The 26,666-nt window shown below is 31.6% G+C and overlaps 1 protein-coding gene across 2 annotated transcripts; it reads right to left on the bottom strand.

Moving 5' to 3' along the window:
- Positions 1 to 15,170: 15,170 nt before the first annotated feature.
- Positions 15,171 to 20,833, bottom strand: LOC110643278 (subtilisin-like protease SBT5.3). 2 transcript variants are annotated; one of them, XM_058135847.1, is made up of 11 exons: positions 20,706 to 20,833; positions 20,394 to 20,503; positions 20,218 to 20,315; positions 19,894 to 20,058; positions 18,232 to 18,337; positions 17,016 to 17,559; positions 16,826 to 16,923; positions 16,487 to 16,732; positions 16,291 to 16,408; positions 15,985 to 16,198; positions 15,171 to 15,830 (listed from the first exon to the last, which is right to left on the bottom strand). In XM_058135847.1, the coding sequence occupies exons 1-11, from the start codon at positions 20,790 to 20,792 to the stop codon at positions 15,295 to 15,297; spliced, it is 2,322 nt and encodes a 773-aa protein (XP_057991830.1). In that variant the 5' UTR covers positions 20,793 to 20,833; the 3' UTR covers positions 15,171 to 15,294. The 2 variants fall into 2 exon arrangements, with proteins under 2 accessions (XP_057991830.1, XP_021651301.2); XM_021795609.2 differs by having other exon boundaries at positions 16,291 to 16,405.
- Positions 20,834 to 26,666: the final 5,833 nt, after the last annotated feature.

Here is a 26,666-nt window from a genome sequence, read left to right as displayed (position 1 = left end):
AAGGAAGAACCCATAAAGATTCTGGCTTATGAGGTGAAGTAGCTACACAACAAGCAGATACCGTTAGTGAAAGTGCTGTGGAACCATCATTTGGGCTAGAAGGCTACTTGGGAACAAGAGGAGGACATGAGGAGACAGCACCCACAGCTGTTCAGAGATTGATGCCAGGTAAAATTTCGAGACGAAATTTATTTTAAGGGGGGGAGAATTGTAACACTCCTATTTGCATAGCCTGGTATATTTCACTGTCCCGGTGATTGGTGTCGGTCCGGATAATTAAGAGGATTAGAACCATATCTAAGACAACTAGATAAGCCCTAAACACAAATAATTAGTAATTGTCAATTAGTTAAGTATAAATAAGAAAAACAGAACACAAGAAGTTAAATGAGCTGAGAGTCACAGCGATGGGTGACCTTCTCGGGAAGGATTGCAAGGTCGATTTAAACTCAATTTCAAACCGTAAAATGTGACGCCGCGGTCCTTAGGACTATTGCGAACACAGTGAAAAAGAGAAAATTATGAAAAAGAATTGTTAAGTAGGTCAAATAATTAGGTCAGGGATCTAGAAGAAATATTGAACTATTTGCAAACCGGGTCAAACCGGCGAGGGGCAATTTGGTCGATTGACCCCTAGAGCTGACTCCTGACCTAACTATCAAATAAAATCAAAGAAAATAAAATTTCGAAATCGGGAATTAAACTAAAGAACTAATGGAAAAACAAATGGAAAAAAAAAAAAGAAAAAGAAAAAGTGAAAAAGTTATTACATAATGCATGACATCATGCATGATGTAATGTAATAAACTTAATAAAAAAAAATTGAAAATCTCATTGGATAATTGTGGATTAAAGAGGATTAAAAACACAAAAAAGAAAAGAAAAAAAAATAAAGCAAAAGCCTTCTTCCTTTCCATTTTGCCGTCTCTCATCTCTCACCCTCTCCCTCTCAAAATCCTCCATGAAAGCTCATTTTTGAGCTTGAAGAAACCAAAAGTTAGCCATAGAAATTGCAAGTTCCTTAGATTAAACCTTGTTTGGGCAACTAGAAAAGAAGATTAATCAAGAAAGTTTGGAAGAAGAGTGAAAGATTTGAAGATTTGAAATTCAAAGTGAGGTTAGTAATCTAAACTTTAAATTTTTAGTTGAATTATTGTGTTTATAGTTGAATAAACCTAGAAATATATTTAAAATGAATAGAAAACATCTTTGGAGGACTCTATGTGAATTCGGCCAGCTAGGGATTAAGTTGAAAATGCATGAATTTGATTGAATTAAACATGTTAGAAAGCTTGAATGAGTTGAGAAAGTATATTTGTATACTTGGAATTAATAAAATGTAACAAATCAAGTGAGTTAGGGTTTGGACCTAGGGTTTTGGGAGACAAAAATTAGAGAAATAGTCAAATGGTGTGTTTGACCTTATTTGAGTTGAGAAATAGTCAATTGTGACCATTTGTAGTGTGTATGAATTGTTGAAACTAAGTTCCAATTCGGATTGGAGAGGGTCAATCTGCAGGCAGCATGACCTAGGTCCCTTTCAGGGACCCAAACTGAAAATTTACCAACCCAATTGGTGTGAGGCTAATTGGGGATGAAACAAAATGACACATTTTTCATTTAGGAATCATGCCCAAAAAGTAACCATAGCATAGTGAATAAATTGACCAAATCCAGAATTGGGTGTTCTGCCCTGTACAAAAATGACCAAATAAATAGTATTTATTCATTTGGCCATAACTTAGGCTAGGCATGTCCAAATGACCTGAAATTTTACCAGTAGAAAGCTGAGATATAGACCTACAACTTTCATGAAGAACACAAACCCAAATTATTCCTTTAACTAAGTCATTTAGCCACCCAAAATTAGTGATCTAAAACTGCCAGAACCAGTTTTGGTGCCCAGAAAATCTGGATTAGGCCAATCCGGCCAGCCATGTTCAAATGGCTATAACTTGAGCTACAAAACTTCAAATGGAGTGATTTAAAAAGGAAAATAAAGTTAGAAAATAAGGAACAATTTCTATGAAGAAAACTTGGCCAAATTCTAACAGCAACATGACCAATGGAACAGTGCAAAATAGGTCACCAAAACTGAAAATTTGAAAGTTTGCCTAAAAGACTTAAGTTTTGAGAAAATGACCAAAACCAATAAGTTAGGTAACTAAAATGTGGTATGTGGGTATAATTGGATTTCCCATACCTTTTAAGCATAATAAAGTCAATAATTTGACTTGAATTGTACCATGAATAGTAATCTCAACATGAAAATTTTTAAGAATGTAAGTTTAAGCATATTAGGGCTAGAATTGAACATATATGAATTAATTATTGGAATTATTATGAGGCAAGGATACTGACACACTATAAATTTCATGTTTCAGCTGAAAAAGACCCGGAAGGTCTAAGAGACTGAGTCAAGGCCTAGAGGCAACTCACATCAGGTTTCTGCACAATAAACCTTATTTAAGCATTTTATCATTGAAAAATTGATTTAGTACGCATTATGAAATTTCTGTGTTAATTATGAGTTTAAGAACTTTGTGTTGCCACTTGTGAATGAAAATGTGACTTTGGAAATTGATTTGATTTTGCATGCAATATTTGAATAAATTGCTTTAAATTGATTTCGGATTCACACTTAGCATGATAGTGCCTTATTATTCCTCCTCCATTTATGGGATTGAGATCGATTATTTTCCTCCCTCTCTGGTTTACCAGTTGAGGTTGTAGATCGGATCAGTACTCATTAGCTAGCTAGCCACCTCCCTCATTGATTTCGATTAGTGGGGTTGTAGATCGCTTTGTCATGGTGTACAACACGGCATTGATCAGAAATTTTGTGTAATGGCTGAAGTTGTGTATGAATTGGCAACACTATGTTTATTAAATTATTTAACCAAAATTGTGCTATAATGAGTTTTGATAATTTGTGAAATGTGATTGTGATTTGTCAATGAATCTTTTATGTATTGCATTTCAAATTTTTATTGTGCACCACTGAGTATTTTTATACTCAGTGATAGCTTATTTTGCTGTCACAGATAAGAGCAAGGAAAAAGCAGCAGGGTGAGCTACTGAATTGGCAAGAACCTCGCTGATATTTTTGTATGGGTATTTAATTATACCTTATAGTTATTTGATGTAAATATTATAGTATCTTATGTATCAATGTAAAGTTGAGCAGTTGTATAATAAATTGTAATAATGATATTTTAAATTTTCTTATTATAAATTAAGATCTGTATTTGTAAATTAAGTACTATATGCAATGTGAATGAATTTGTGAAGTATTTTGAGATGACCAATTTTTAGTTGAGTTGTGGAATTAAATTGAATTGTGTTGACTTGAGTTGATTTAGGTTGGGAGTTATGAAAAAAATTATTAGAAGTGTTTTTTTTTCAAGTATTTAAAGAATTTCTCAAAATACAGACGACACTCTGCCAAAATTTTTATAAAATTTGCGAAAAAATAAAATAGGACCAAAATCTTAACTAGTTTTCAAACTTCAATTAAATTTTTTTAATTCCTACCAAAATGCTCCCCACTTCCAAAAAGTAAGAAAATGGTTTTAAAATCCCTTGTAGGGTACTTAATGAGTTTTCGTTATGTGAAGTTCGGTAGTTCATTAGGTATTCTACGGGATCATGTTATGTCTTATAGAGGGCTAAAGTGTGACATCTTCTTTAATTTCCTTTTTGAATCACTCCATTTGGAGTTGTATAACTTAAGTTATGGTTATTTAAAAATAACTAGGTCAAAGTTAAATTTTGACTTCCTTATTAGGCATTTTCGGTTCTGACTTTACTAATTTATTTGGACTATTTGTAATCACATTGAGGTTTAGCATTCTTCATAAGTATTGTTGCCCTATGTCTTAGGGTCAATCAAAAATTTTACTTGTAATTTGTCAAGTCTTATAGAATTATTTATAGTCAAATTATTGACTTGGACTCAAAGGTCTTATATTGGCATGGTCCTTAATTAGGTCAATGGCTTTGACCTTAAATTCTGACCTTATACATTTATAATTTGAGAAAGTTGTCTAAAATAAAGTTTTAGGTCTCTTTCTTAGCTTTCCATATTGGTATGGCTCATTTAAATTGGAAACTTCTTGTGGGAGATATGCTTATTTGAATTTTCTAGATTTTATGGTCAAATGCGCCAATTCCAGATTTAGTGTGCCAAATTAATCAAGTTAATTGACCTAGTTCCCATGATTTTTGGGTTTTGGTCAAATTACCAATATTGTATATCTATGTCTTATTGAAATTTTGGGACTAATTTCATGTCATTTGGAGTTCTATGGACCAAGTTATGGTCATTTTACTATTGCTGGTCAAGTTGCACTTATATTACAAAGTTTAGGTCATTTATAGGTCAAAGTCAATTCGACCAGTTTTTGTAACCAAATATTGGCGATCATTTGGACTTGGTAATTGGCATTTTTGGGCTTAGTGGTCTTCACCAAAGTTGTAGCCCTATGTCTAAGCTTTCTAACGGTATAAATTTCAGGTCATTTGGACCTGTTTTGAGTGAGTTATGGCCATAAGACTGATTACTATGCATATGGTCAAATTTTGGGTTCACATTTTAGGCAATCTGAATTTGGTCACTTTTTCGGTCATTTTCTAGGCAGAATTTGGGCAATATGTAATACCCTCCCTGTAGCAACTCCGTACATTCTACTGTTCCGGTGATCAGTGTCTGTCCAGACAGCTAGAACGTCCGGAAAAATATTTAAACTAAAGTGAGGAACTATAATTAACTCAAATATTAATAATAAAAATTTAGAAAAAATTTTAGAAATAAAATACAATCAAGTTAAATGAGCCAGTGCCCTAGCGATGGGTAACCTAGTGGGAAGTTGCGGTTCTCACAACTAGGAGCCCTAGACCCCAGGAAAAATTCATAAAATAATTTTTGGGACTCCAGAAAAGGGTCATTGAGGTTCCTATGGCATTAGAATGCCAAGAAAATATTTAGAAAAATTTTTCAATCGGTACAGACAATTTTGGCCCGTTAAGCCAAACGGAGGGCATTTTGGTCATTTCGTCTTCAGAGATGATTTTTGGCCGACTTGTCCAATTAAGTACATAAATTATATGACATAAAATATGAATTAATGTTGATGAAAAATTAATTTGAAGTTAGTAGAAATGAAAGAAAAAAAAAAGAATAAAATGCCTAATTATGACATCATAATGATGTCATTCAAAACCTCCCACCAATCACCATTTAGCAAGTCTTCTTAAAACAAATAAAAGAGATAAAAATTAAGAAAAAAAAACTCCAGAATTTTCCTTCTTCTTCAGCCAGCCGAAAATTCTTTCCCTCTTCCTCCATAACTCTTATTCACTTATACCTTCAATCCTTTGATTTCTCACCCCAAAATCTATAAAATCATTCACTAAAATTTGTCACCCAACCTTGCTAGAGTATTTGGCAGCCAAGAAAACAAAAGAAAGTGAAGAATTAACAAGAGAAAATTCTGCCTTATTAAGGTTAGTGCCATCTTTCTCTTTCTTTCTGTGGATATCCATGTTAAGACACTAAGTTAGGCTAGGAATTTGTGGGAATTGAAGAGAATTATGCATGCTAGGGTATATGATAAATTTTGGCAGCCTATTGGGGGTGGTGATTTTGATTGTTTTGATGGGTTTAGAGTGGATTAGAGATGGTGTTTGAAGTGTATATATATTGATAATGAATTAGTATGTTGAATTAATGTATGTTGTGTGAATTGGAATGGGGAACTAGGGTTTTGGAGAGAAATTTGGGCTTTGCTTATATAATGGTGAATTAACATTCTAATGGTCAAATAGTGACCATTTGAGGTAAATTGACCATAACTTGGAGTGAATTGTAGCATTAAAAACTGATTTGGTATGCTGCCTAATGAGACCTGCAGGTTTGGATGTGAGTCCAGCCTGGTTGGACTGCCATAACTTGGGTTGTGTAGGTTCAATTGGTGTTTGGCCAATTGGACATGAAACTAGACACATAATGACACAACTTTGGTGAAGAAACCATGCCCATAAGACCAAACCAAGTCAACCAAAAGCTTGCCCCAATCCGGGTGTCCTGCAATCAGTTTCTGCAGAATGACCAAATGAACAGTGATTGTTCATTTGGCCATAACTCAGTGTAGAATGGCCCAATTGACCTGAAATTTTACCAGCAACAAGCTAAGATATAGAACAACAACTTTCATGAAGAAATGCACCCCAAATTATGACCAGAACCTATCCAACAAGGGAGTTGCAGTTACTGTTCACTGCACTGTAGATATGGTCAGTCCAGAAAAATTCCAATCCGGCCAGTTGTGGTTTTTGGACCATAACTTGAGCTGCAAAACTCCAAATGGAGTGATTCAAAAAATGAAATTCAACTAGACAAAATAAGGAACAACTTTCATGTTGACCATTTTGCCAAATTCCCACTGCAAGATTGACCAATGGAACAGTAAATGTAAGGCATAAAAACTGAAAATTCTGCCCACCTAACTTTAAGCTTAGAAATGGTATTAGCAACCAATACCAACAAATTTTGAATGCAAAATGTGGTATGTTGATGATATGAAAACCAATGTACCTATTGCCTATGCAAAAATCAACATTTTTGTTGACCAATGAATGGAATAGTAACACTAAAACTTAAATTCCAAAAATTGTGAAACTTAAAAGTGTGAAATGCCCTAGTATACCTAACAAGATTGGTTTGGATAGCTTGGCATGCCAATAGGGTTCAGTTAGCAGTACTGCATATGGCATTATGCCATTCTGTGATTTCATGGCTTTTAGCCATTCTGACATTGTGTTGAGACTTGGCCTTGTGCCTAATGTTATTACAGCTTATTAGCTGTTCTGTTGCACACCGGGAGATACATATGTGACCGATGGTGTGACAGCCTGAGGTACTTGATACCCAGTGCCAGTTTACCCGTTTATCCAGTCCAGTCGTCCAGTATAGGTTACTTGGGCAACCAAAAATGAAAGTGGATAAATTTAATAAAATAATGAATATAACAAGTACAAAATAAGTAAATCTACAAATACTCAACGAAAATTTATTTGCAACGAGATATCAATACATTCACTGCATATTTATTTTCTGTTATTTATTTTTATTTTATTATTAGCACCACTAAGCATTATTGCTTAGCGCGTTGCTTTTGCCACGTGTAGGTTCTGGAGATACTGACCGAGAGCCCAGTAGACCACAGACTGGGTGAGACCTCCTGCAGCTCTGCATAGTATCCGTGTTACCTCACCATCTTCAGTGCATTGGTAGGACACTAGGTTTCATTTTGGTATTTTGTAACTAACTTTTATTTTCTCATATGTAATTGAAACTTATGTAATATATTTTGGGTATTAATGTATATAGTGGAAATTGTGTTTGTGAATGAAAAAGTAAATATTTATTTATGACTTTTACATGATTATCATATGAGATGAATGATTGATAAATGGAAATGTTGTTGAAAAACATATTGAGATTTTGTTGATGAAATGGAGTTTGGGATTGATCGGAAATGATTATTGGAAGTGTTTTTCACAGGTTCCGAAGAACTGTTTTCTCCATTTTTAGCCGGTACTCTGCCGGATTTTCTATAAAATTTTTGGAACCTCAAATAAATTATAATTTCAATAAATGACTTAAATGAATTATATTTCATAAATTATATTTAAAACTATGATAAAAATAAATTAAGGAAGAATAAAAATGATTGAGAAAAAATAGTGTTCCGGTACACCGTGTGACATATCTTACTCGGATATACTGTAGACGGGTAAAGGGTGTCACACAATACTTCTACATGAAAGTTGGTTCATTGCATGTCTAATTTTACCTCCAATTGGCCTCATACCAATTAGGATCACACAATTAGGGTTATAGTCCCAAATGCATACTGCCCTTATACAATTCTTCAATTATACAAACATTATACATTTAAATTCTAAATCCTCAAACTCCCATACCTAAATTCAGGATTCATCACATTCCACACTCATTCATCACACTGCAAATTGGTCAATTTGAGCAGTTTATACAAGTCCTTAATATACAATACACAACCCTTAATCAAATGGTCAAAATTAACCATAATACACATATAGAATAACTAACTAATACACATGAATTCAACTTAACAATTTGCCATATACTTCTACTAATGTATTACACCATAATTCAATATTTATATTCATGAAATTAGCACTCTCCAATGGACCTCAAGGCTGCTGAAATTCATCATCTATCAAAGTCTTCAATACCTCTTACAAAACCCTAATTTAAATATACCAACTTCACACATACACATGACAAAATTTGACTACACATATAATACTTTAATTAACATCATAAATCACTTTCTTTACACATGAATTAATCAATCTCTCACTTCTTCCATGGCTACCGAAATTGGAGGCCATTAAATACACTTCCATTTCTTTAAATTTCTCACCCATTCAAGTAATCCCAACATTAATTCAAAGTTTACTTGAGAAGGAAAGAAAAATTGGACACTTATCTATTTTTAAAGCTTGCTATACCTCACCAAAACCTTTCTTTCTTGCTCCCAATATACTGCCCAGGTGTATAGACCAACTTTAGTGAAGGAATCTACAAAGAAAATGGCTTGATCATGGTGGAGTGGAGCTCATGCATGGCGGCCGGCCATGGTGACTTTAGGGATTTGAATTCGGCAAAGAGAAGAAAATGGGAAGAAGAAGAAGAAAGTGGTTGTATTCTTGTCCCAATTGCTTGTATAGGTGGCCCAAGATGAGAGTTAGTGGAGCACTTAGGAATAATTTAATCTTTAATTAATTAAAGTTTTATTATTTGCACATTCACCTCATTTCTTTCACTATTTATATAATGTACCACATTTTAATTTTTCATGATATTTTCAAAGTGTGCTATCTCTCATTTTTAATTGACATTGAGGTCAAAAGGCAACTCTAGGTGTCAAATGACCAAAATACCCCTCTTCGGGTTGCATTCCTGATTTTTCGGTAACAACGATTTTTATCGGTTTCTTGAATTTTTCGTTTTTCTTTGTACTAATTCTTTAATTTTATTTGACATTTTTAATGTCAATTATACTTCAATAAGTCTTTAATTATGTCTCGAAACTTAATTTCGAGGGTTCCCCGCAGTCCCAGGATCAGCTATTGCCTGCGCCGTAACTTCCCGGTGTGGTCACCCATCGCTTCGGTGTCGGCTCGTTTAACTTAGTTTCACTTTCTCTCTTTTATTTTTCTTTAATTTTTCTTGTATTTTATTTTTATTTATTTCATCATTTTATGCCTGTTTATTATCACTGAAGTGTAGTTCCACACATCCTGACTTATCCGAACAGATATTAGGTCACCGGAGTAGTCGAATGTATGGACTACTTAAAGTGAGGGCGTTACACAAACAGTCTGATTTAAGGTTACTTGGGCACTGTAATAAATTAAGAAAGTTGAATATCAAAATGAAGACAAGGAAAGATCCCAAGAAAATAAATATTTCCAAAGGTTGTAAAAATATGTAAAAATGAGGGAAAGAAATAAAAATATTGTGGAGGATAAGGAAAATCATTTTGTGATTAATCAATGAAATAACTATTAAATTTTGGTATTACAAACCCTATTTTCTTTCAAATGATGCAGAATTAAGATTAAATGTGCAATCTCCTTATATTACTTCAAGCATGAAATTATTGTTTGTATTTATATCTTATACATTTATTATATTATTGCATTACTAAGCAGAAATGCTTGGCGTGATGGGCTTTTCCTCACGCAAGTCAATGTGATAAGACCCAATAGGCGTCAGGCAAGGATTTTGCGAGGATCTGCAGTAATGGTCCGTGTCACCTCCACACTACATTTTGGTATAGATTTTGGTCCACAGCAATGGCATGATTTTTTATGATGTAATTAAAGAAAGATGTAATAAATTTTGGATTGTAAGACCAATATGTATATTTGTAAATGTAGGACAAATATGTATATTTGTAAATGTAGGACAAATATGTATATTTGTAAATGAATGAAATGAAAGGAGATTATGATTGAAAATGAAAGTGAATGAAAATATAAATTTATGATGATGAAATTGAATGATATTGAAAGTCTTATTATTGATATTTTAAACAGGTCAAATATTTAACAAGTCAAACATTAAAAATACGGAAAAACTCTTGCAGTTTTTTCGTTTAAAAATTTTTTTAATTTCAATTATGATGGAATACAAATTAACCAAATAAAAGATAAGATGAAATTAGGTGCTTAGGCACAGGATGTGCATTCCTTTGCTTGGCTACTCTATAGATCGGGTAAGGGGGTGTTACATTTAGACCTGGTCATTATTATTGGTATCAGAGCCCAACTCCCTCTAATAGGTGTGTACTGTCGGGGGTGACAAGCTGAAAGCGTGGGGGAAACCGCCTTCTCAGCGTTTGGAGGGGAGCCACAGAGTGGTCGAATCCAATCCCACAGCGAAACGAGAGAAGAAGGTAATTATATATATGTAACACCCTCCCCGTAGCAACTCCGTACAGTCTACTGTTCCGGTGACCGGTGTCGGTCCGGACAGCTAGAACGTCCGGAAAAATATTTAAACTAAAGCAAGGAACCATAATTAACTCAAATATTAATAAGAAAAATTTAGAAAAAATTTTAGAAATAAAATGCAACTAAGTCAAATGAGCCGGTGCCCAAGCGATGGGTAACCAGAGGTAAGTTGCGGTTCTCGCAACGAGGAGCCCTAGACCCGGGAAAAAATTCATAAAATAATTTTTGGGACTCCAGAGAAGGGTCATTGAGGTTCCTATGGCATTAGAATGCCAAGAAAATATTTAGAAAAAATTTTCAATTCCAGATGCATAATTTTGACCCGTTAAGCCAAACGGAGGGCATTTTGGTCATTTCGCCTTCAGAGGTGATTTTTGGCCGACTTGTCCAGTTAAGTAAATAATTAATATGACATAAAATATGAATAAATATTACTAAAAATGAAATTGGAAATGAGTAGTGGATAAAAGAAAAGGAAAATGAAATAAAAAGCAATTTATGACATCTTGATGATGTCATTTAAAAGCCATAACCAATCACAATTAAGTAACCATTTGACTAATTAATAAAAGAGATAAATAAAGACCAAGGAAGACCAAAAACAAGCAGCCATCTTCTTCTTCAAAACGTGATCCTCTCCTCCATAACCCTCCATGGAAGTTTTCTTTAATTACTTCCATTTTCCCATTAATTTACACTATAAAACCCTAAGTCCCTTCACTAAAAGCTTGTCTCTACCTCTTGGGAAGTGTTTGGCAGCCTAGAAAGTGAAGGAAAGTGAAGTTTTAGCTTGGAAAATTCTGCCCTACAAGAGGTTAGTGCACATATATACTTAAAACTCTTTAATCCCATGTTAGAGACTTGAAACAAGTATGAATTTGTAACTTAAATGAATAAAAGTTATGTGTATGTCCACCATGATTTTTGGCAGCTCTAAAGAAGGAACATGATTGAGTGTCTTGATGGACTTAGAGTGAACTAGAGAGTATGTTTAAAAAAAAAAAATATATATATATATATATATATATATATATATGTAAGGAATGAAAGTGATTAATTAAGGTAGTTGTGAAAATTTATAATGGAAATTAGGGTTTTGAGGTGTGAAACTTGGATTTAGCTTATGAAATTGTGAAAGAACATTATAAGGGTCAATTAGTGACCATTTTAGGTAAGTTGACCATAATTTGGACTGAAATATAGCATGGCAAAGGGAATGAGTAGGCTGCCTTGTAAGTGCAGCAGGGTGACTGAAATTTCAGTCCACTTAGACAGCCATAACTTTGGCTGTGTAGGTCCAATTGGTGTTTGGCCAATTGGACCTGAAACTAGGCTTATAATGGCACATTTTTGCTGAAGAAACCATGCCCAAAAGACTAAAGCAAGAGGACCAACAGTTAGCCCCAATCTGGATACCCTGCAACAGCACCTGCAGAAATGACCAAATGAACAGTAACTGTTCATTTGGCCATAACTCACTGTAGATGTGGTCAATTGACCTGAAATTTTTACAGTAACAAGATATGATATAGACAAACAACTTTCATGAAGAAACCTACCCCAAATTATGCCATTAACCCATTCAAATTATTGAACAAAGTTGAGTTATCAAACCTGCAACTCTGCAGATTTACATTTGAACAGTAATGTTTGGATGGCTATAACTCCCTCTAGAAAACTCGGATTTAGGCGATTCTTGAACCGATGGAAACCTAAGGCATAGTAGAACATTTCATATGAAGAAAGTCAGACCAAATTATGAACTTAACTTGGTCAAATTACTGACCAAAGTTGGACCAAAATCTGCCAAAACCCAAATTTTCAGCATGAACAGTACACGTGAACAGTAAACTTATTTTGGCCATAACTTGAGTTACAAAACTCCAAATGGAGTGATTCAAAAAAAGAAATTCAACTAGACAAAATAAGGAACAACTTTCATGTTTACCATTTCCTCAAATTCCCACTGTAACAGTGCTTAATGGAATAGTAAAGTTAAGCTTCAAAAACTGAAAATTTTGTTTCCCTTGGTTTAAGCCTAGAAATGGTAATGGTGATCACTTCCAACAAGTTTTAAATGAAAAATGTGGTATGTTTGAAGTGCCAAAGTCAATGTACCTACTTTCTATGCAAAGGTCAACTTTCTTGTTGACCAATGAAATGAATAGTGACACCAAAAGTTAAAATTCAAAGATTGAAGAATTTTAAAGTATCAAATGCCCTAGTATACCTAACAAGATTGGTTTGGATAGTTTGGCATGCCAATAGGGTATTGTTTTACCAGTACTGCGAAAGACTTTATGCCTGTGTTCATGGCTTTATGCCCGTATTCATGGCTTTTATGCCCGTATTCATGGCTTTTATGCTCGATTATGTGATATCATGGCTTTTTAGCCATACTGACTGCATACGTGGTAGACGTTCTGCGTCCCATGGTATGACGGCCCGAGGCACCGCGGTGTCCAGTGCCAACGACCTGTTATCCAGTCCAGTCGTCCAGTATAGGTTACTTGAGCATGGAAAAGTATAACTGTGATTGAACTGATCATTAAAGAAAATACGAAAATTAAGTATCAGGAATGATTACCAAAAATACAAAGAAGCTCAAGATCATGAAGAAAATAATTAACGAAATGCATGAAGAAGTTAATATCATAAAACATGAATAGCCCTCGACTAAACAATAAGTTAGTAATTATTCATTTATTATGAACACAATAGCAAGGAAATTATTATCTTTATTTGCATATTATATTTTCTTGTATTATTGGCACCACTAAGCTTTATGCTTAGCGCGTCGCTTTTGCAACGCGTAGGTACTGAAGATTTGGACAGAGGGCCCAGTAGACCACAGATTCGGTAAGGCAGTTCACAGTTCTGCATAGCGTCCGTGTCACCTCACAGACTACAGTGCATTGGTAGGACACTAGGTCCCATTTTGTATTTTGAGATTTTTGTAAATTTTGTAATTAAACTCTTATTTTATCATATGTATTTGAACAAATGTAATATAATTTTGTATTAATGTAAGTACTTGTAATTTGTGATTATGAATCACATGTGAGAATTTATTTATAATTTGAGTCTAATGATGATGTGAAATGATTGAATGACAAATAAAGAGGAATTGTTTAGAAAATTGTGTTTGTGAAAGGAAAAGTGAATACATAACTGTGACTTGTACATGATTATCACATGAGATGAATGATTGAGAAATGAATGGTGAAAAATGTTGAGATTTTGATATTGAAGTTTGAGAGTGATGAGATGATTGAATATGATCATAGGAAGTGTTTTTCACTGATTCCGAAGAACTGTTTTCTCCATTTTTAGCCGGTACTCCGCCGGATTTTCTATAAAGTTTTCGGAATCTCAAATAAATTACAATTTCAATAAATGAATTATATTTCACAAGTTATTTTTAAAACTATGATAAAAATGAATTAAGATAAAATAGAGTGCTCCGGCACACTGAGTGGCATAACTTGCTCGGCTACACTGTAGTCGGGTAAGGGGTGTCACAATATAAAATGGAGGAACTAATCATTGAGGCGCCTTTTGGTGGAATGGCATAAAGAGTTGGAAGAACTGAGTTAGACGTGCTCACTTGAGAGAAATTCTAAAATGGGTGACCTCTATTCGACAAAACCGTAAGGCTTATGACCAAAGCGGATAATTCTTCTAATGGTTAGAGCTGGCTATTACACCTCTTCCATTTTGTTGAATCTCATTGTAATTCCTCATAAAATGTGATTGGAAAGCCTTGAGCTTATTTGTATGAGCTTCTTGAGGAGCTGGCGCATGGTGGCTATAGAATCCACCTGAACAAAACCAAAATGCCTACCCCTTTTGCTGAGCTTATGTGGAAGCCATATTCCATAAAAAAGAAGCATTACATGTGCCGGGGAAATTTTTCAAGTAAATGGTAGGCGAGCTCTTGGAGTGGGCAAGGTCTGGAAGTTGAAATGTAGGTGAGGGAGTTTTTTTTTTTTTTTTTCATTATTTTTAGGAGATGAAGATGCGACATCTTGGTGGGACGTTTTGGACAAATTAGAGTTGGATGGTCGAAGAGATGATGAAGGATCTGAATCAGGGTGAGAGGTTCTGAATACGGCCATTTTTTTCTATATATATATTCTCAATTCATATCTATTAATATTTATTATAATATTAATTTATTTATTTATATATACTTTTTAGTAACTTTTTTTATATAATTTTGATTTACTATTTCACTTAACATGAATAAATTGATTATTAATTAAGTTATAAAATATTATACTGATTCAAGATTTTAATTCATTAATATCTTAATTCATTAAATAGGTTAATGATGGGTTTAATCTACTATCTTGTACACTCAATATTTTAGTTCATTATTTATAAAAGTTAGTTTATCAAACGACCCAAATAATTGTTTTTAGGCAATTTATTAGTAAAAAAAAATAAAAGATAAAAATTGTTTTCTTTTTCAATAATTTCAAGCGAGTATTGTTGTTGCCCCCTGCCAAATTGTTGGTCATTTTGTACAAATCATTTCTCATATGACATATTAATTTAAATTTTTCGCACAATGTGATAATTTTTTGAACTATTCATAATATGATGAATATCTTAACTTTTATTGACAAGAATTAACACGAACATCCAACAAATTGCGTTTCTGATTTCTACAATCAATTGAGTGCTGTAGAAATAGAGCTCAAAATGAACAAATCTGACTAGCTATTGCTTCACCACCAGAGGACTCTTGACAAAGTGCTTGCCATCTGACCATACCAATCTTCCAAAAACATAATCTGTAGGCCCATATGTTGAAGTACTTTTCAAAGTGACCTGGAATGTCTTCTCTTCACCACTTCTTTTAAACTTCAAGTTCTTAGGTTTAACAAGAACTGAAACTCCAGGTGGTGCCTTGACATAAGCGAAGTATTCGCCAGGAGATCCAACATTCTTGACTCTTCGAGTCACTGTTACAGATTCATTGAGATTAGGAACTGTGATTGAAGGGTAGTTGAAGTCTGCCAAGCTGAAGGACTTGGGACATGGGTATGGCTTCCCTAAGAATAACTTGATTTGGCTTTGGTTGTACCCTCGGGCACACAAAAAGTTCAAGTAATCATTTTCTGTCAAGTCGTAAACTAGCCCTGGATCCATTGCTCGGTTTGGACGTATGTGTCCTGCTCCGTAGTCGAATGGAGTTGCCTTGAGATTGGTTGCTGAATCTAGAATTGGCTCCAGATTGTTACCTCTTGTTCTTGCTGCAGATAATGAAATAAATTAGTTAAGCCAATACCCATATATATATCAATCGAAATTTCATGCAAATTTTCCTAAGCTAAGCTTAGGGGTGTAATCGAGATGAAAATAATCAAAATACAGTGTACTAATAGAACCCAACTCAAGGAATAATACCAGATGTCACGATTGCAGATCTGATAGAAGCAGGACTCCAATCCGGGTGGAGTGTTTTTAGAAGGCCAGCAATACCAGAAACATGAGGGCAAGACATTGAAGTACCGGAGTCTGTGTTGAAGGAAATCCTGCGCTTATCAAATTCTTCTCCAGATGGGCTTACTGCTAAACTGAAAGAAGCAATTATATCTACCCCAGGAGCAGTGATATCGGGCTGAAATAAACATGTATGACAAGTTATAAGAGAGGTCTACATACAGGTCTTGAAAACTCAAGAAAACTAAATAGAAGAAATGCAAAACAGACCTTGAGGATTGAAGGTTCCATAATATTAGGTCCTCTTGATGAGAAAGCAGCCATAGATGGAGCCGGCTTTGTTTCTAACTCTGTCTTTACACGAGTAATGAATGCCACAGGAATCCTGCTATATATATATATGAACGAATCTGTTCCAATCAATTTTGAAAGGTTGATAGAGTTAGCTTGGTAATGCAAATGTTACCTGGTCGAGTTGATGTAAGCAATAGCAGCTTGACCATCAGTGAAATTGACGTGTGCAGCAGGAAGCACGTGAGCATCAGCTATAAGTTCATTGCCAGAAAATTCATCATTAGCCAAAATCATTCCAACAGCGCCCGCAAGAAGAGCCTCTTCTCCCTTCTCTACTCTACCAGTTATCCCTCGAAGGCACACCAATATTTTCCCTTTAACCTTCTTAGGATCAAGTGTTCCAGGCAGACAAAGAGAACTGCAAAAGTTTTTGTGCCACTTTACAACCAGCACATAATACTTCATATAGCATGAAAATATGAGATATGATCTCGATCACTAAGTTACTCACGCATCTCCAGCAGAACTATCAGCAGCATTCGCACCTTCACCACTAATCAGGGGATAAAACTTTGCAGCTGGCAAGCCCTTTTCTGAAAGACTTGTACCCTAAAAATTGCATACAACAAAATGGTCAAACTCATAAGGAAATTATTATATCTAAATTGGGTATAGAACACAGACCGTGAATTAAAGAATACCTTGAGATGCCTCCGATTGCCAAGTGCAACGTAGCTTGTGAACTCACGGTCCAAGGTGCTAGCACCAACAGTAATCAACCAAGGAGCCGAATTTGTTACAGTAAGTGGCGCTGGTCCTGCATTGCCAGCTGAGGCAACCACCACAATGCCCTTCCTTGAAGCATGGAAGGCACCAATTGCGATCGAATCCTCAAAAAATTCAGCAGGAGTATCACCGCCAAGTGAAACCGATATCACGTTGACTCCATCACTTATTGCAGCATCAAAAGCAGCCATAATATCAGCATCAAAGCACTCACCGCTGCCATTTACCGGCGGCCAGCACACCTTATAAGCAGCCACACGAGCATTTGGGGATCCACCACTGGCTGTCCCATTTCCATTTCCAAAAACATTAGCTCCTGGAACAAAGTTTCCACCTGCTGTTGAGAGGGTATGAGTTCCATGCCCTGAATCATTGTCCCTTGAAGTGTTGTAAGTTGAGTTTAGAGGGCCAACAAACGCAGCATAACCTTTGTTGAAGTACCTTCCTCCAATTAGTTTTCTGACAACGTCAAATTAAAAAAAAAAAAAAAATCAGTCGCATATGATCACAAAGTTCTTGATAATTTAAACTGTTTCAGTTAGTTCTTTTCCAATTCAAGAGTCGGATCATCTAGTTAAATATCTAATATTTAGTTAACGAATAATTAGAAATTGCAGACCCTTAAAACATTAAATTAATCATATTTAATTCAGGTTGCCCACATAATTTTCTAGACTAAAAATACAAGTTTCATAATGATTCTGACAAAACATAACGTATGCATTATAATGAAAGAGAACGCTAATTAATATTAAAGTTTATAACAAGTAATTAACTTATACAAGTAATCAAGCATATGCATGAGACAATTTTTCAACAGGAAGCTAGAAAAATTAGAATCTAAATAAAATATTTCATGAACCATGATAATGAATTAGCAGTTCAATATGCACTTTGTTTATTACATTAAAATTTTTTAAGAAAAAAGAAATTATCAAAAGACTAAAATTATAACCTATTTCATTAATAAATAAATCTGTCATTAACTAATTATTAAAATTAAATTGCTAAAATTTGTACTTCTAATTGTAATGAAATTCATTCATCTAATTAAAAATATAAAAATAATTTTTTAAAATAATATTGTATAAATATAATAACAAATTTAATGACAAAGAAAATTAAAGAAACCTGTTGCAACGAAAGCCAGCCGTGTCTTGCTGACAGATTCCTCGCCAATTGGGTGGGATTGGACCCAGTCCCTCGTCACTAAAGCTCTTAGACTCAGGCCAAACACCTGATAAAAAAACTCTAATAAAAATCATTTTTAAAAAGGAAAATTATCAAACTATGAAATTGAAAGCTTTTGGCAAAGCAACAGCAACGCCATATTACTATTATTATACTATTCAAAAAGGAAACAAAAGTTGCCATGCATTGTTCAGCTTTATATTGTTCCAGCCTTACCCATTGCCCCATTCTTAATCTTTAAATAATGAAGAAAAAAAATTTTATTAATAACTTTTTCTTTTTGATATTACTATTTTAAACAAAATTGTAATAATAGCTGAAAATAATTGGCAAAATATTAATTTTAGCGCATAGGAATATATGACTTTTTTATATTAAAGTATTTATATTTAATTTTATTAACAAAAATAGAAAAATTAAAAAATATTGTTAAAATTAGCTGATATGTCAATATTTTTAATAAAATATAAAAAAATATTAAATCATTTGTTTTATGATAAGTAAAACATTTGTGTCCGTTAATAAGATGATTTTTTTTCTTTTTCCATCTCTAAATATTAACGCTAATTTTTAATTAGCTCCATCAAAATTTTTAAAATCAAATAATTAATATACTATTAATTAATAATTTAAAAAATTATGAATTCGTATTTTTAAAAAATAAATTAAAAACTAAAATGAATAAATTAATTTAATAATGAAATTTCATTTTGAAAGCAATACTAACTTACCAATAATAATTTTTTTATTATTTTTTTCAGCAGCCAAAATAACAAGAATTCTCTCAATAATTTTAAAATAAAAATAGAAAATACATGTATGAAGTCAACACAATTAATCAAGCAATTTTAATGAAGGCAGTTTGTAGACAGTAAAAACCAATTTAGAGACGAAAAGAGCAATAATTTTATTTTTATTTACAATTAATGTCACTTTAGCATTTTTCTTTTAACAGTATTATGGAATTTCTCTTTTTTTATTAGGAATTTTAAGAAAAAAAATACATATTTATAACAAAATAAATCACAAGATAAATATTACCATGTCAATAATTTTTAATTGTATTATGAGATTTATAACCTTTCTTACAAATGAAGTTAAACAATGAATTGTGTCATGAGATTTCTCTTCTTACTAATGAAGTTAAAAACAGAGTAATTAGTACATAAGACATTATTTTATTATTTAAATATAATTAATAAGTTTAAAAACATCTACTTGCCAAACAGCTTAATCCCCTTAAATGTTTTATTAATATAAAATTTAATGTAAATTAGTAAGGTTGGAAACTTCTTTTTTAATTATAGTTCAAATTGGAGATTTTATAATTTTTTAAATATAATTTTAATATTATTTAGTCAAAAGATATTATTATTGTTGTTTTTATTGGTGCTGTGAAGAAAATTCCAAAATCCTCCATTGTAGTCCAGCAAAGCCAATAATAATAACTATATGGGCAGTCAACTGAAATGAAAAATGGGCATCAATCAAAAGGCCTGAAAACATCAAATCAAGACTCAAATCTCATGCAAATCTTCCAATCATTTAAATAATCCAATTCATTGCATTATTTAAAAAAAAATTGAAATATATAATACTCACCGGTGTCAAGGTTAGCAATAATTACATCTTCACCAAACCTTGCTCTGGTCCAAAGTGAGGAAACAGGAATCCACCCATCTCTTTCCAATCCAAGAAAACTCCATGAACGTGTTGTATGAAGCTTTTTTCCTTTGTTCAAGAACACTGATATTACTTCTGGATGCTCTGCATTTATCAAATTGTTAGTGAATTCAGATTCAACCACTGATAAAACAGAGCGAAACAAAGATGCATGACTCTTCTTCTTCTTCTCTGTCTTTTATTGGTATTTTGATTCGTAAATTAATGAAATAGAGCAGAATAAGCATGAATCAGAATTCTTACTTGCAAGTTGTGCTGCTTCTTCATCTTCCAGCATAGCTGCGAAGCCATTGATGTTTTTGGTGTAGGAGTAAAAGATTTTGTTCTTAGCTTCCTCCTTGCTGTGAAAAAAAAAAATTGATAAGCTTGTTTGTTCTTCTATGAAGATTGATCCATTTCAAGCAAAATTCATATACAACCTTTTGGTAAATGATCCAAGCAATTCATAATGGGAATTTTTGACACGCTTGATATCAGACAATTTAGCTTCTGAACCATGTGAATGTGATCCCAAATACACTACGTAAGACTGGATGAGAGAAATTAATCACCAATGAACGTTAGAAGAAAATTAAGGGAATTCAAAGAATTTATAAAAGAATTAAAAAACAATATCAAGTTTTGGCACTAAAAATCAATGGAAGGAACAAAATTAACAGAGGAATGAAGATTACAACGAAAAGAGAAATAACAAAAAAAAAAAAAAACAGAGAAAGGGCAAAAATGCTTACCTTTTTTATGGCAAAAGTTGGTGGCTGCAAAAGAAAGAAAAAGAGAAAGGCAGATAGAAATAAAGGAGAGATGATTAAAAGCCTCATTGCTTTATCTTTGAATTATGCACTACCACTACCACTACCACTACCACAATTACTACATGTAAAATTCTGTAGAAAGAAGAACGAAACAATGTGTAAAGGATATGAGCTTTTACCTGTTTTTATACTCTGAATTTGCCTGTTTTCGTAATCAAGATTGCTTCCGTTTTGTGAAAACTGACAACTAAGATTTACTTCCATTTTCAGATCAATGCTTTTATGGTATTAATTGTGATTTTAAAACCAGAATTGTAAATTTCTTCATTCCATACTTGCTTTTCTTGGGAATTCTTGCTGTTGGACTATGGGTGCAATGCTAAATTGGCTAATTCTTGAATTTTCCTATTTTGACTTGGTTTGCCACACCAAAGGGTAAAAGGGGAAACAAAATATTTTTGTTTTAAGGGGAAAATTTTTTTTTCTATTTCTATGTAGGTGATATGTAGAATTTTTTTTTTTTAATCCATCTTAATAGAATTTCAAGGTCATAATATCATATTGTTTTAGAAAAGTTTAATATTAATAAAAAAAAACAATATAAAGAAAGAAATAAAATTATTAGATCTTAGAATTTCTTTCTTCTTTTAATTAAAAGGTGAAGACACAAAATTAAATTTTGCAGTAAAGGAAAAAATATAGTGATGATAATTTTCTTCTAATTATAATAAAAGAAAATTATATCCACCGTTTCTATTTTTATTTGCAAATCCATGCAACGTATTTGGAAATTCTAACCTTATAAAATCCTGGAATCAATATCATCCACTGTAAACAAATTAGCAAAATTAAACAAATTAACAAAATTTCAGAAGATCATGCATTGCTCTTGAAAAAATTAATATTAAAAAAAAATAAAAATTTTTTAATGGTAAATAATTTTTGAAATTTAAATCATCATTTATTTATGCAACATATTTGGAAATTGTAACCTTATAGAATCCTGGAATCAATATCATCCACTTTGAACAAATTAGCAAAATTTCAGAAAATCATTAAATATGATTCTTACCAAAAAAAAAAAAAGATTTTGTAACCATTATTCTTTTGATAGGTAATTGAGAATTAGAGACTTGATCCTAACTTTACTAGTAGAGGTAAAGCCCAAATTCTTTGAAAGGCCAATTATAATGAAATTTTTATAATAAAAAAGTATTATAATATTATAGTTTTATTATTATATAACATCATAATATAAACTATATTATTTAGAGAAATAAAAACCGATCTATATCAGAGTATTATGGGAAAATGGTGTATAAGATTTATATAACAAAAAAAAATCAAATGAATAGACTATATGGCATAATAACATAAGATTAAAAATAATAATCAATAAAATTAAAGAGACAATAAAAATGAGTGATTAGTAAAACAATAAAGTATATATATCAGTTAAAAATAAATATATACTTAAAGTAATGCATCTAAAATTTTCGTAAGAGTTGATGCCACTAATTTTATGCATTTGTATAGATATAGATGTAATAATTTTTTAATTTGAATGAAATAAAAGAGAGAACTAAATGAGGGAGAATAGAAAGAAAAAAAAAATATATTATAATCATAGAATGAGAGGGAAGCAAACACATAAATTGAAAAATTCCATCAATTTTATGTTATAAGATAGGAAATTATCAGATTAGCTTGAATTTAATTTTTAAATAACAAATTCTAATTAAATTTTATTTTGTAGATATAAAAGTTGGGCTAATTAACTTTTAATTTAACTTATGTAATTTGTTAATGACAACCAAAGTAATTTTAATGTTCCAATTTAAATCATTATATATAAATTATAAATTATTAGAGATCAATATAAAATATAAAATTTAAGGGGCTAATTAATAAAAAAATAAAATTTACTACACTTTTTTAAGATTTTTATGAATAATTAGAAAGATTAATTAAAAATTTAAGAGATCAATTAATAAAAATCAAAATTTAATGTATTTATTAAAAATTTCTTTAAAATGTTTGTGCGTCAAGGACAGCCCCAACCCCTTGTTTCTATTCATATTCAGTAGGTGAATAATACATTTTGTAACCATCCCATCAAACCAGGCTAGGTTTCCAATCATTCTTTTCGTTTACCAAAATATTAAATAAATTTTAGCTATAATGAATTGAGAGTTTATATCACCATATTTTTATTTTTTTTAATAATATTTTTAAATTATTTATTTTGAAGAAATAGAATCAACTAAAAAAAATGATAGTGGTGATGATTTTTCTTCCAATTATGATAAAAGAAGATCATATTCACAATTTCTTTCTTTATTTGAGGATCCATGCAACATATTTGGAAATTATAACTTTATAAAACCCTGGAATCAAGATCTTGAATGGTAAACAAATTACCGAAATTTTAAGAATCAAGATCACAAAAATCAAATTGTTTTTATTGGTAAATTATTTTTGAAATTTAAATCATCATTTATCAATTATTTAATAAAATTAAATATAATTCTTACAAAAAATAAAATAAAATTTAATATGAATTTGTAGGGAATTAAGAAGTAGAGACTTTGAACCTTACTCTAATAGCAAATATAAAGTCAAAAAATTTTCATTGAAGGGCCGATCATAATGCATTAATAACACAAATTATAACAAATTTTTATCAGTTTAAATTAATTATAATAAAATTTTTATAATAAATATAAGTATTATAATATTATAGTTTTGATTACTACATAGTAGTATAATATAGATTATATTATTTAGAGAAATAAAAATTGATCAATATCAAAATATTATGCCAAAATCTTATATAAAATTTATAGACCCAAAAGACAAAAAATAAATATAAATGCCAAATAAATAAACTGTATAGCATAATAGCATACGATTAAAATTAATAATCATTAAAATTAAAAAGACATAAAAAAAAAATAGTGATTAGTAAAACAATAAAGTTCATATGTCAATTAAAAATAAATATATATTTAAAGTGATTAAAAAGTGTAATATTTTTTTAATTAATTGGCTCCTTAAATTTTATATTGACCCTCTAATAATTTATAGTTATATATATATACATTGACTTAAATTGACATATTAAAATTATTTTTGTCGTCATTAACTAAATGCAAAAGTTCAATTAAAAATTAATTAGTCAAACTTTTATATCTACAAGTTAAAATTTGATTAGTAGTTGTTATTTAATTAGTCAAACTTTTATATCTACAAGTTAAAATTTGATTAGTAGTTGTTATTTAAAAACTAAATTCAAGTCAATATGATAATTTCCTATTTTATAATATAAAATTTGATGGGATTTTTCAATTTGTATGTTTGTTCCCCTCTTATTCTATAGTTATAATTAATATATATATATATATATATATATATTCTTTATATTCCCCTAGTTTAGCTTTCTATTTTTTATTTATTTCAAATAAAAAAATATTATATTTATATATATACAAGTACACAAAAATAATGGCATAAACTCTTATGAAAGGTTTTTTTTATAAATAATTAGAAAGATTAATAAAAAAAATTAAGAGGTCAACTAATAAAAATCAAATTTTAATATATCTATTAAATTTTTTTTTTTTTAATGTTTGGGAGTGAAGTTGTCTCTACTCCTGTCTGAGTGATATGTCTGTAACCAGACTAAATTTGTAATCATTCTTTTTGTAACACCCTCACTTTAGATAGTCTATACATTCTACTGTTTTGGTGACTAATGTCTGTCCGAATAGTCAGAATGTCTGAAACTATATGTAAACTAGAGTAAGGAGTCATAAATAAACCAAACAATGGTAAAAAAAATTTAAGAAAAATTTTAGAAATAAAATACAATAAGGTTAAATGAGCTGATGCTCCGGCGATGGGTGATCTAACAAGAAGCGATTGTAAAGACAGTTAGTAACCCTAGACCCGAAGAGAACCCTATGAAATAATTTTTGGAACTCTAGTGAAAATTTATTGAGGTTTAGATGACAAAAGAATGCCAAGAAAATGCTAAGAAAATTTTATTAATCGGTACAAACGATTTTGGCTCAATAAGCTAAACGAAGGACATTTTGGTCATTTTGTCTTCAGAGATGATTTTTGACCAACTTGTCCATTCAAGTAAGTGAGGTATATGACATAAAATGTGAATAAATATTGAAGAAAAATTTACTAAAAATAAGTAAAAAAAAAAAAGAAAGAAAAATGAAAACAAATGAAATAAAAAATACAATTATGACATCATTATGATGTCATTAAAAATTTATCCACCAATCACCATTCAACAACTACACCTAAAAAAAATAAAAGGGAATGAAAACAAAAGAAAAATAAGTCATCTTCTCCCTTTACTTTAGCTGGCCGAAACCCATTTCTCTCCTCCCTCCATTGTTTCTTCTTCATTTACCTTGCTAATTCCTTGAATTCTCACCCCAAAATCCATAAATTCCTTCACAAAAACTTATCAGCCAACCTTGCTCAAGTGTTTGGCTGCCAAGAAATTAAGAGAAAGTGAAGATTGGACATCTCAAGATTGTGCTCTAAGAGGTTAGTGCCCATTTCCTTTCTCTCTCTCATTATATTCTTTGGTAAAACATTGAAATGAATTAGGATTTGTGAAAATTGAAACAAAATATCCATGTTTGACTAGCTTGAAATTTTAGCAGCCTTGGATAGGTTAGGGTTTTGATGATTTAGTTGAATTGAAAATGGAAATTGATGACCCCTTGACATGAATTTAGTAATTAGAACATGGAAGTGTATGTGTAGTGCAAGAATTGGAATTTTGGAAATTAGGGTTTTGAGTAAAATTAGGGTTTTGCTCATGTAATGGTGAATGAATGTTTTAATGGTCAATTAGTGACCATTTGATAAGGTTTGACCACAAAATGAAGTAAATTGTGGCATTAGATTAGGGATTTGGTATGCTACCCTGTTGTGTCAGCAGGTCTAGACTTGAGTCCAGTGTGTTTGGGCAGCCATAACTTGGTTTATGTAGCTTCAATTGGTGAAAGGCCAATTAGAGGTGAAACTATGGTCATAATGCCACAACTTTGATGAAGAAACCCTACCCAGAAAACTAACTTAGGATGACCTAAAAATTGACCAAATCCGGGTAACCAATTCTAGACTTGGAAAATTGACCAAATGAATAGTATTTGTTCAATTGGCCATAACTTTGAGTAGAAAGGTCCAAATGACCTGATTTTTAAACTAATGGAAAGCTTAGACATAGTAGAACAACTTTCTTGAAGAACACAAACTCAAATTCTGACCTTAACCAATTGAAATTACTAGCTAAAATTAGATCACAAAAACTGCCAAAACCAAATTCTGCCAAGAAAATATGGGAATGAACCAATCTGGCCAATTATGGTTAAAAGACCATAACTTGAGCTACAAAACTCCAAATGGAGTAATTAAAAGAGGGAATTAAATAAGACACATTAAGGAACAACTTTGATGAAGGAAGTTTGGCCAAAATTCCACTGTATATTGGTCCAATGGAACAGTAAACATTGGCTATGAAATCTGAAAAATTTGAAATAACTTTTAATGAACTTTGAATTGAGATTGGCAATCAATGCCAACAAGTGTAAAATCCAAAATGTGGGATTTTGGTGTAATTAGAATTAACATATCTATTATGTATGAAAAGTCAACAATTATGCATAAATAGTAAGATGAATAGTAACCACCAAATATTAAGTGCAAATAATTAAATAATTAATTTTGTAATATGCCCTAGTATGCCTAAAATAATTGGTTTGGATAGATTGGCATGCTAATAGGGTTCTGATAGCAGTACTGTATATGGCTTTTATGTCATTCCATGATTTGTGGTATTTTATGTCATTTTATAATATTATGGCCTATGGCCATTTTGTTATGCTTGACACACTTGGCCTTATGCCCGAT

This window comes from Hevea brasiliensis, chromosome 2 (genome assembly GCF_030052815.1).
Source record: "Hevea brasiliensis isolate MT/VB/25A 57/8 chromosome 2, ASM3005281v1, whole genome shotgun sequence".
Classification (NCBI taxonomy): domain Eukaryota; kingdom Viridiplantae; phylum Streptophyta; class Magnoliopsida; order Malpighiales; family Euphorbiaceae; genus Hevea; species Hevea brasiliensis.
The sequence above is the reverse complement of the archived record's forward strand: the minus strand, read 5'-3'. Positions and strand labels throughout refer to the sequence as shown.

Excerpts from the sequence above, each read along its gene's own strand:
- LOC110643278 (XM_058135847.1), bottom strand. The coding sequence starts at position 20,792 with ATGAGGCTTTTAATCATCTCTCCTTTATTTCTATCTGCCTTTCTCTTT. Across the intron at positions 18,338-19,893 it reads TATTGCTAACCTTGACACCG|GTGTTTGGCCTGAGTCTAAG; the intron begins GTGAGTATTATA and ends TTTTTTTATCAG. Across the intron at positions 16,924-17,015 it reads GCAATCGGAGGCATCTCAAG|GGTACAAGTCTTTCAGAAAA; the intron begins GTATTCTTTAAT and ends TGCAATTTTTAG.